The sequence below is a fragment of the Halyomorpha halys genome, unplaced genomic scaffold (assembly GCF_000696795.3).
Source record: "Halyomorpha halys isolate HHAL.00 unplaced genomic scaffold, Hhal_1.1 Scaffold305.1, whole genome shotgun sequence".
Lineage (NCBI taxonomy): Eukaryota > Metazoa > Arthropoda > Insecta > Hemiptera > Pentatomidae > Halyomorpha > Halyomorpha halys.
In genome coordinates this window covers 579,528-591,650 of record NW_027105918.1, presented here as the reverse complement: position 1 = coordinate 591,650, position 12,123 = coordinate 579,528, and the positions used below count along the sequence as shown (strand labels likewise).

The 12,123-nt window shown below is 27.8% G+C and overlaps 1 protein-coding gene across 3 annotated transcripts in view; it reads right to left on the bottom strand.

Moving 5' to 3' along the window:
- Positions 1-581: 581 nt before the first annotated feature.
- cindr (CIN85 and CD2AP related) overlaps positions 582-12,123 on the bottom strand; it is a 62,646-nt gene continuing 51,104 nt past the window's right edge. For all 3 annotated transcript variants that reach the window (XM_067053570.1, XM_067053571.1, XM_067053572.1), the window contains 2 exons: positions 10,538-10,800; positions 582-7,486 (listed from right to left, as the gene is read on the bottom strand). In XM_067053570.1, the coding sequence (XP_066909671.1) occupies positions 7,334-7,486; positions 10,538-10,800 (416 nt within the window). In that variant the 3' untranslated portion in view covers positions 582-7,333. The remainder of the gene's footprint in view (positions 7,487-10,537; positions 10,801-12,123) is intronic.

The following is a 12,123-nucleotide window of genomic DNA, read 5'->3' as shown; positions in this document are numbered from 1 at the left end:
TTGTTTTATAGAATAAAATATTAGATAAATATATAGTGGGCAGTTAATAATAATAAGTGTGTTTCAGTTAAAGTTTAAAATATAACAAAATTTTGATTACAAATCACTCAAAAAGTGACCATTAAATATTTATTAAAAGCTGTGAAAAAAACAAATTAGTAAAAAGAAGAAATACAAGATAAAAAAAAATTGGAAAAAGGTATGCAAAATTATCAATAATAAAATATTTAATTATATAGGAGATGAGTTTTGGCTATTTTTCAAGATAATCAATAACCTTTAAATATAACAAAATTAATACAATCATTAAAAAAACTTCAAAGATATTTTTAGAAGCTACACCTGGAAATGGCAGACAGTCCAAAACAAACGAAGAAATATTTTGGTTAAGTAAAATTAATAAAAAATAGGAGGTTGAAGTTGGAAGGCTACTAAATAATTCAAAAGAGAAAAAAAAAACCTTTTTACAGCAAACCTTTCCATTAACGATCCCAACAAAAATATCTAACATTAAATGTTAAATATCTAGCATTAAAATTTTCAAGGGAATAATAAACAGATTTAATAAAAAAACAAAAACATAGTTTTTAACAAAGGGTATTTATTAATAGACTTAATAACATTAATACTGACTTCATATTTTTACAATATATTGTTGTTTTTTTGGATAAGTTAAAAGGCCACTTCTATTTATTACAAAATCTATAAACACAGACATAGATTACAATCTGTAAACATAGCTTAGAGATAGGCGTACCAACAGATTTATTACAATATTAAAAGTACTTCTTCATTCGAAAAAAAAAAATCTGCTGATAGGCCACAAGTAGCTTGGTCTTTTAAGGGTCAATCTGTAAGCAACAATGGTTCGGCTAAAATAAACTGAATCTATTTTATCTACAAAATAGAGAATATACCCCAATTATCACCCTAATGCTTAAGCAGATTCACAAAAAGACAATAAAATTAAACATGGCCGCTAAAAATTTTACATGAGACGAATTTTGTAAATCTTAAGAATAATCAGATAATTAGTTAGTGAAAAATGTAAGAAACTATACCAACGAGTAGAACATTATTTCTTAGAAATAAACTATAAAAAAATGTTCTCCATAAAATTTAAACAATATGAAATATAATAATCTCTATATTTTCATTTGTGTTGATCAGTACAATAAAACTTTAAACTCAAAAAGAAATAAAAAAAAAAACAGTAGGCTCTCTATAATTTGTCGGCATCTGAAAAAAAAAAAAATTGGCCTTTTGGTTTCCAATAAAATTATGCTTAATCTTTCTGAACTTATTTTTCATGATGTCTTTGATACATAATTTTTATTTTGTTATTAAATAATTAAGATAAATTGTTGTATACTACTAAACTTGGTTTTTAAATTAATCCCTGCACCATTAAGCCCAGTAGACTAGGTCCAGTATCAAAATGTTTAGGTTGTAAGAAATTATTGAATATTAAAATATATTTTTTCTGAAGTGCCCGTGATTTTACTTATAAGCTAGTTCAAGTTTTTAGTATTTGATTTGTTTAATTGTAAAGTAAGTTTTAATATTAAAAAATACTAGAATATTGGGAAAAAATAAAACAAAACATTTCATTAGTACGTGAAAAAGTATGACTAAATTAGAGGCCAAAGGAGTTTTTAGACCAATTACAATATTATAACTTTTTGATTTGGAAAAATACCTCCCCCACCATAACTAAATGAATAAAACAATTTATAAATACATAATGAACTAAATTTTTTCACAAAATTTATGTAGTATATTTAAATTGCTATACACTAGAAATTAAGAACAGAATGGAGAAAGAAAGTACTCAGTCATTACAATCACTTGAGAAGCACTACATGATATAAATTTTTTTGAATTTTAATAAAAAATGAAATAAATAAATCATCTAAACTATAGAAACATGACCAGAGAAAATCACAGCAGACTTAAATTAATCTTAATTAACTGAAACTAACCTATATATAGAATATAGCAGCTTAAGAAAGGAAACATTCCTCAAGAGTAGATAAATAACTTACAATAAAAGGAAGGTGGACTGGGTGTGGCCAAAGAAAAACTCAAATATTCATTAAACAATTTATATTGAGCCAACGTTTCGCCCCACATTGCAGGGCTAGAAAAGATTTACAAACACTTAAATGATGTAAACATAAATTAATAAAGTAAATGAAAAATTAAAAAGATGTACAGGTATATTATTATGTTTACATCATTTAAGTGTTTGTATCTTTTTTAGCCCTGCAACGCGGGGCGAAACGTTGGCTCAATATAAATAGTTTAATCACTTGTTGAATATTTCTTTGACCACACCCAGACCATTTCCCTTTTATTATTACAAACGGTCAATTAGCAATCTTCCAATAAATAACTTACAGTTTTCATAATTTTTACATACACTTTTCATGACAAATTATAGAGATTCAACTGTCTTATGAAAAGCAACAAAAAAAAAAAAAAGTAAATTTGACAAATCCTAGATGTAAATGATTAGTTCGCACATAACTCAACATGATATACAGCTTGTTCAATGATAAAGTACAAATCAATAATAATAATAGAAGATGAATAAATACAAATAATTTGCATGTGTTGAAAGTTTTATTCATAGGCCATATAATAAATAATTGTTAGTCATTTAAATATTGAATTCTGTAGAAGTTTCGTAACTAATAATTAAGTAATAATTTGAATAAAGATTTAAGTACAGGGCAAAGGAACACAAAGTTACAATATATATATCGTTCAAAATATACTATAATAAAAAATATCTATGTATTATAATATAATTGAAACAAATAAACATTTTATTGTCTTCCTTACATACACAATAGTATATTTAAAATAAAAGATTTAGTAAAACTACAGACATATTTTCTCTGAAACTACAACTACCAGCAAAATAAAAAAAAGTTAAATTAAACAGTAAGTCTGAGGGCATTGTAAAGCAGTAAAAGGTGTATTAAATAAGTTTTTGCAACTTATAAATATATCAATAATTAACTCAGTTCGATATTTCTACTAAATGCAGTTGAAAGATGTTTTTTAAAATTTCTTAGTACAATGATTAATTTTATTTTATTAAAGATACACAAATATGATGAAAAAAGTGGTCATCTATACAATTCTGCCTCGAAACCATTCCCAGCACCTGAAAAATGCTTCAATCTGATAGTAGTGGCTATCCAGGTATTTCACATATGTTTGCATCAATTTCTAAAGAGATTGACATCTAACTTTGACAAAACTAATAGAGCATCAATTTGTTGAATGTTTAACCCTCTAAATAAGTCACAAATGAACAACAATCAACAGTTTGACCTCTTAGATAATGGTTGGTACTACAGTAGTGACAAAAAAAAAAGTTAGAATTTGAATAATTAAACAATGAGCTAATGTCAATAAAAGTTCAAGGAATCCAGTCAACATTGAGAAACCAAATAAAATATAATAAATAAACAGCGTTGATGACCAAAGAAGTTTTGTGCCGTTAAACAAGAAAGAACAAACCAGATAAAATTCACAACTCTGTTGTTTAAATACTTAATCATATTTTTTTAATTAAAAAATATTCTTGTTGAACTGATCTATCTGATTTTTTGGTCTATAAAAAATGATGCCTAATTTCATACATTTTTTCTGTATAATCCATAGAAATGAAGCTATACCATTTTTTTTTCTAATAGTGTTTATTTACATTAAAATAAAGAGAAAAAACCCATTTTTTTTTTCACTGCTTGTCATGAATAAGGTTACACCTAACGTAAATGAAAACAAAATATTTCATACTTCCAACAAATTTTTTTACGATACATTTTGGAAGATTCAAACCACAAAGCATTCAGTCTCTTAAATTACTAGCAAAAAAATCATCAGTCAATGTTTAAGTTATCTTATTTTTTTTTTTTAAAGAGTAGATTTTCAATTTTTCTTTTTGAATCATTATAAAATAAATATCTTTCCATTTCATAAATTTTATTTAAGTCGTAATCCTTTGCTTTATAAACAAATATTTTTTATATGCGGTAATAGTTATAATTTTTTTAACAAAAGAGATAAACTTATGTATTACAATAAGTTTTATACCTAGCTTTTCACAAATGTAATTGCACATGTCGATACAAACTGATAGCCACTATAAACATAAAATGAAATCATTTCATTCGATTCTGCTATACTTATAGGTCAAGTAAGTACATCTATCCATGATTTAATGATTATATTTAAAAAAATATATTTCCAAATATTTATTAACTAACGACTATCATGTCTAATGTTGGGCCATAGAGAGTTAGATCAAAATGAGAAGTAATGAATTGAAAATCCAATTGAACTATTTACAAAACAAAATATATATATATATCATTTTTTTCTTACATATCAATAGTTTACAAGGATTAAGGTGGTGTTCTTTTATATGAGCTATGTCATTGAAAACAAAATTATAAACTTGTTAAAACAAAATATAAAACAAGGTGACATGCAAGTTTATTATTTACAACAATAATAATTAACATTAAGCTAATATTAAAAAAAAATCTTTATTCACAGTAAATTTTGAAAAATCGTTTTTCAAAAAAGGGAATGTACAGATTGTCCTTTAAAATGGAATGTAAATTTTACTTAATAATTAATAACATCTGAAAATTCTTGAAAATCAACCACAGCATTCAACAGCAAAAAATATATATTTTTGACATATTTCAACAATTTTTTTTTCTTACACATATAAACAACTTTCATCATTGGAGCAGGTTAAAAAAATAATTAATACCTTACTTCTGCAGCATATAAAGCAAAAATTAAAAAAAAAAATTATTAATTTGATCTATAGTAAAAAAAAAAAAATGTAACCATATAAACTGTTCAAATGAGAGAGTTATCTATTTACAAAACTTCCTTTATACATAACCATAAAATGTCTTCATTTGATCATGATTTATTTGATTATATATTTCGTTGCGTAAAACTATGAAAAATATTTATAGGATACAAAAATTCATAAGTAATAATAGTAATCATAATAATTATCACCATAGTAATTTCACATATTTTGCATGTAAAATCTAAACATATATTTCCATAAAAAATCTAAAATATAACGAGCAAGTGGGATGACACTTCTCTTTTAATATAAATACATTGCAATATATAAAAATCTAGTTCAAAATCTTAGCTTTTTTTAAAAATGTTTTTTTCTCTCTTTTAAATGAAGCAAAATATAGTTTCCCTAACAGACTTTAAGTTTTATGAAATTGCACTAAGCACCTTTTTTTTTATTTTAACTACATGGACGAATAACGTATAAATTTAACATTAATTTAAATACTAGCATTTCCCAATTAATTTATTCAATATAAATAAACTTACTATAACTAGTGTGGCACTTATAGAAAATTGGCATCTAATCTAAAAATGGGGAAACAATTAATTTATTATATCGAAATGAATATACAGTACAGCTCAGCAATTTGGCATTAGTAATAGGTTATCTTAACTTCAGTTTAGAAAAAACAAAACAAAATCTCTCTCTCTCTCTCTCTCTCTCTCTCTCTCTCTATATATATATATATATATATATATATATAAAATAAAATAAAATAATAAATTGTTATGAGTTTTCATTATTCTGACATTTATTTATTATTGTTTTTGTTAACCAAAAGCTGAAGATTCTCCAGTAAAGGAACGGTCAACCTAATTTAATAAACCAATAGTAAAAGGAAAAGCATGTTTCCTCATTATAAGAAAAAGTAAAATTCTCTTCAGTTGAAGTTCCTATTCCTCTACAAAGGGCCACTAGATCTAAAATAGGTAAACCAAAGGACCAGCCTCAATCAAATTTAAACAATTGCAACCAAATTTCTCCAACCGAAGAGGAAATAGCACCAGTAACTAATACAAGAATGACTAGGTTAAAAACAGTAAAACCTAAAAAAAAAAAAAAAAAAAAATGATGCTGCAGAAAGGTCTGGTGAGGAATTTGATGCAAAAAGTGAAAGATAATAAATGAAAAAGTAACAATGGTGATATGACTTTCACTTCCAATAACAAAGGAGCATAAGAAAGAGTATCATGTTGGCTTAACGAAGATACTCCACAAACGTAAGTTTCAATTTTTTTTATTATACTGACACAAAGAAAGAAAATTCAAAATACCAAGAGAGAAAAAAAAGTTGGCATTCTTTCCTGTCACCAGGATAAAATAATAAAGAATAAAATCTGATGCTTAGTATCGTTATCATTGGATACTACAGAACATCTTTGGAAGTTTAAGCCAAACTTTACTACAATCACTTACAAAACAGTTGCTTTGATGATGGATGTAAAAATTGATTATTCTCAAAAGAGATTATTCAAAACCTGATAAGATCAATCTTGCAATGGATATAATCCATAATAAACATAACAGAAATAAATCAACAATTGAAATAGATCACATGATAAGAAAATAATAAATAAACTTATTTAAAAGAAAATATTTTCAATTTCAAATACTTTAATATCAAAGTATATTTGTAAAACAAAAGCAATAATTTTACTTTAATATTAATGATTTTTTTTTATTAATTTATAATACCAGTTCAGCATCCAGCCAGTTCCAACAATTCAGATAACTGAGAATTTAATTAGTTTTTATAATTTAAACATGCTTTTATGATTAAACCTCATCCAATACTTGCCAGATTGCTAAAACTGTACTGTATTGTGTACAATACAAATATATGAACATGTAATTTCAACCCCAAAAAGTATCAAACATGCAAAATTTCTATATTCCTTATTTTTCCAGAGAAAATATCTGCAGTTGAAAAAATAGATTTTCAATAATCAGTCCCTTAAACTGCGATAGTTTTTAAAATTTCAATCCAGACCAAGGTATCGATCAGCATACCCGATATATATAATTCAAGTCTTTTTTTTTTTTAATTTAAATTATTACTTATTAGATAAGAATAACAAACAGTAATCTTCATAGTAAACTTATTTATTTTTTTAAAGTCATATAAAAGTGAGAGACTTGCATACAATGCAATATGGCCAAAATGGGAACAAAAAATTTATTTCCCAATCTAACAGAAACTATAATCAAAATATACAATTAAATTAGTTAATAGGGAGGGGAGAATAAGTACGCAGTTCATTGGAATACATTATATATACATAAATAAAATATTAAAAAGTTAATACCTGCCTTGATGTATCTCATACACCGATAAAATAAGAAAAATATTTACCCTGAAGCTAAAAATAAAAAATATATACAAAATTAATAATAAAAAAAAAGAAATAAAAATAAGGGCTCCATTCAAACTTGAGTGACAAGATCCGTTAATTTATCCAGTTCTTGTTGCATCGCGACCCTCCTGTGGGTTTCGTCTTCTAACATCCCAGTCAAATCTTTCACAGCCTTAGTAAGAGCAACAATTTGTGATTCAAAATTGGATTCTAAAGATGATACCTATACAAGTGATTAAAAAAAAATAGAAAAGATATTAGATAAAAAAATAAGAGGTGTGAAAGAAATAAAAACTATAATGTTCTAATGTAGAAAGATGGTCCGAGTTGCAGTCAAAAAAAGAAACAAAAATAGCAAAATAAGGTATTAATAGTTGACCTTCTGTGAGAAGAAGATGGTTATATCTCATTTTTTTTTCAGCCCTGAAATTCAGGTTGAAACGTTGGCACAAATAAATAAGTTTTGCTCATTTGTGTATCTTTGTTGACGACACCCTTGACTATTTTCTCACCATATCAAAAATAGCAGAAAAAACAATTTATTAGCAAACCGATGTTTCGTCTCACTTTGCAAGGCTTCATCAGGGCTGAGTCCAGAAAGTAGAATCAAGAAGTGATAGAAGTGATCAGATCAGCCCTGCATGGTGAGGCGTGAGGTCAATTACAAATAAATAGTTTTTCTGTTATTTATGTACTTTTATTGACCTGATTTATTAAAATGTTCTCCATTATATTTTTCCATTTGTATTAAAGTTCTTAATTGAAAAAGATTTCCCATTAGTATCAGTCTAAATTTACTTCAGAGCTCCACATTCAATTTATTATTTCTCAAAACAGTCCAAATTGATCTATTAGGACTGAAACCAGATTGAACCATGTATAAGCTTTAGATTGCAATTAAAAATAAGAAAAGCCGTAGTAAAAAGTTGCAGATATTATAGAATACTATTTATGTTCATCTAAAAATTACTTATAATTAAATTATTAGTCCTATATGACATTTACTTACTATATTTAATTACAAATAATACCTCAAAAGAAAATCATAACAGATTTGACCAAAATGGATCTGTGGAAGAAATCTAGAAGTATATGAAAGATAGCATACTTGAATCAGCAAGGTCTATATGTGGAGTGAAGAAAATAAACACTAGACTCAAATGCACCAAATGGTGGAACGAAGAAGTCCGAGAATTGGTCCACAGAAAGAAAGAAATATGGATGGCTTATCTGCGGAATCAGACACCACGAAAATGGGAAGAGTATGTTAAGTGGAGAAATGATACTAAACGTATTGTAAGAGAGACCAAGAAGAAGTTGTGGTAGGAATTCGGAAAATGGCTTGATAGGGATTACAGAGAGAATATGGAAATATGCAATTTGGAAAAAAGATTACTTATTAAGTACTAAGAGTACTTAAGGGTAAAACTTCCAAAGAGATCAGAAAAACAAAAGATGAAAGCGGGCATATAATCTCAGACCCAGAAAAGATCTTGGATAGATGAAGACAACACTATTCTATGCAGTTCTCTGACCCCATAAGATCCCCTGAAGAAGAGTTAGCAAACACTCAGGAGGAAGGAGAATATATGATATGATATAGGAGGAAGATATAGAAAGGGAAGCTAGGTAAAGCAACCAGGCAGAGATGGGATTTTCCAGAATTTATCAAATATGGAGGTAATGAAATGACAAAATCACTGAAAGCACTTTTTCAAAAGATATAGGACAGCAAGATCATTCCGAAGGACTGGGAATATAATATCATATTAATATTCTGGATTGTCTCTCCAGGAAGTCTGGTGAGTCAATTCTTTTAAAAATTTTTTGAGGTTAATCACTTCCATTTTTGAATGAATTACTTATTATTTATTCGTGATATTGTACAACGTTTCGGAGGTAGTAAAAAATGTAAAAGTGATGGCTGTGCCAGAGGGAAGTGAAGATGCACAAATGGTTGACATGATTTCCCATATGAAATCATGAGGTTTTTATAGTGCATGAATATGGGACGGTGGTCCCGAAACGTTGTACAATATCATGAATAAATAATAAATAATTATTCAAAAATGGAAGTGATTAACCTCAAAAAATTTTAAAAAAAAAACATATTAATATTATATCAGTAACACTGATAGAGCCAAACTAGAAGGAGACCAGGCCGGATTCCGACCTGGAAGACAGGATCACATACTTGCTCTCAGAACTATCGTAGAAAAGGCACGGGATAGATATCAGAGCAATTACATAGCTTTTTTAGACCTAAAAGCTGCCTTCGATTCAGTACCCCGATATGAAATCTGGAGGGCACTTAGAGCCAAAAGAATTCCCACAAACCTGGAAGCGATTAAATCAATCTATCAAAGCACTAAAGGAATAGTGCGTATCAATAGCCGAGAGTCAAAGCCATTTTCTCTGGAAAGGATAAGGAATGAAAGAGTAAGAGAAGAACTTTAGATCCTCTCAGTAAAATCAGTGATTGAACACTGACAGCTCCAATGGTATGGACATGTCTGTAGAATGGGAGAAGACAGAGTGCCAAGAAAATGTATAGAGGCGAGGCAGACTGGTAGAAAACCATGAGGCAGACGACCTAGAAGGAGCTATATGGAACATATCCAACGACTAGGTGTGGAAAGAGGGAAAACGCTGGCTCAGATGAAGATGCTTGCCATAGACTGAGATGTGTGGACCAAGTGGCTAGAGGCTCCTCAACGCTGAAAGGCACTTAAGGAGGATGAGAAAGAAGAAGAAAATCATACACACTAACTGAATTACTGTCAATAATTTCTGATTGAATAGCATTGGGATTCATTGACCCCCAATTATATTATAACAACCCCGTAGGATGCTGGCAACAACGACAGCTGTAAAATCTCTTCAGAAGAAATGTATGATGCAATTCTAATTGTGATTGTTACATGTGCAATGTTGCATTGTCGATGATCAAATATAATGTGTTTTGAAGATTTGTTGAAGGTAGTAACTTTTACTAATTACCAACAAACCTACACTGGTGAGTCTGAGACTTTATCTTTGTATATAAATAACTACTGGTGTTCAATTTAAGTTACTTTTTGTAAGTATTTGTTGGAATATTTGTATTGTATTGAACACTAAACTGAGCCTAGGCAATAAACTGCAACTTGTATTGTTTCAAAATTTATTCGAAGTTTCAATCAATATAGATGATTTATATCTTTTTTATACATCATAAATAAAATACTATATAAAATATATTAATAATACAAATATTAAATAAAGATATACTCACTCTTTCCAGAAGTTCATTCCATTGTTTGAGAGATATAGTAACAGATTCGGCTGACTGACTAGCAGTGATTGATTTGAGGGAAGAGAGCAGCGACTGCGGTCTTGGACCGATGACAGGCTGCTGCCTTAGCGTAACGAGTGAAGAGGAAGCAGTAGAACTGGATGATGTGCTTGTTACAGATGCTGTAGATGTAGAAACCTTATTTTCTTGTGTTACAATATTTTCAGTACTACCTGACATCCCTATCATAACCCTTGTCTTTCCTTTAAAAAAGAGAAAAAAAAAATGGTATCAAGAAAGAAATAATACTCAACACATTATTGCAAGGAAAAAATATATTGGCTAAAAATATTATTGTTTCCCAAATAATATTCTTAAATATACTAATCAGATGGATATTAGTCCTGGAGTAGTCAAGCAGCTGACAAGTATCACCCACCTATCATTTTCTTTAATTATTATATGACTTTTTATTTATAAACATTTTTTAACATTAAAATAAAGCATACAGTTAATAATAAAGTAATTAATACATTAGTAGCGTATTGCATACATGTGTGTCATTCAGCCACCCATGGATGGCATGCATATATGTCATCGGACTAGCCCAATTCCAGCTTGGTTCAATTGGAGGTGGTGGAGGTATAATCAGCCATGGCAAGTAAAAATGCTTACCCGATCATCAAAAAGAGTTTGTAAATCAAACAGTAAAGTCTGTTTCCTGTTTGGACTCTTCATTCCAGAGATATTTAATAGTTTTCAATAATTGTATTTTTTTTATTAAACATTTACAATTATTCTTTATTTTATTCCCCAGGAAGTTTTTTATTCTTTATATATTAAGATGTTGAAATGAAAGAGACATCCTATTAAAAATATTCTATATTTACTTGAACAATACTTCGGGGTGTTTCCCCATCTCATAGTACTATTATTCCTTATAGTCACATATTTTTTAATTATGCAACTATGAAGACTAAATTTCGAAAAGGAATGGATATGTTTGACTATAAGGAATAATAGTCCTGTAGAGTATTGTATAGAGTAGAGTGTTGATACTATTCTAAAGGAATTTTCTTTTCACCTCAAAATCTTAATATATTAACAATTATTTATATATTTAGTTAGGAATATCATTTTTCTAACGATTTTGGGTATAATAAATTTTTTTTTCACAAGATGGCGTCTTACTGTGGTGAGTATTTGTTTTATATAAATAATATATTATTATTCTATAGATGTCATTATTAATTAAAAAGTTATATATATTTTTTTAAATTCTTAACTGGAACAAAAAGAAAAGCTGTGTCTGAATTTGATTTGTATTCCTTTTATAAATAGTAAAATTCTTTACTATTCTTAGTAAATAGAATAATTTTTTAGTTAGTTCTCCTGTTTCTAGAACATCAGGATATCAAAAATCTTATATCAGGAAAAAATTAAAAGCTGAAAATAGTGAGTATAACATATTATAGGTAAATAGGTCATAATTGTAAATAGTTTTGATTGTAAATAGTTCAAATTTTACTAACAAAATAAGAAAAAGAAATCTACAAAGTATTTGTGTTCTAAATCATGATTATATA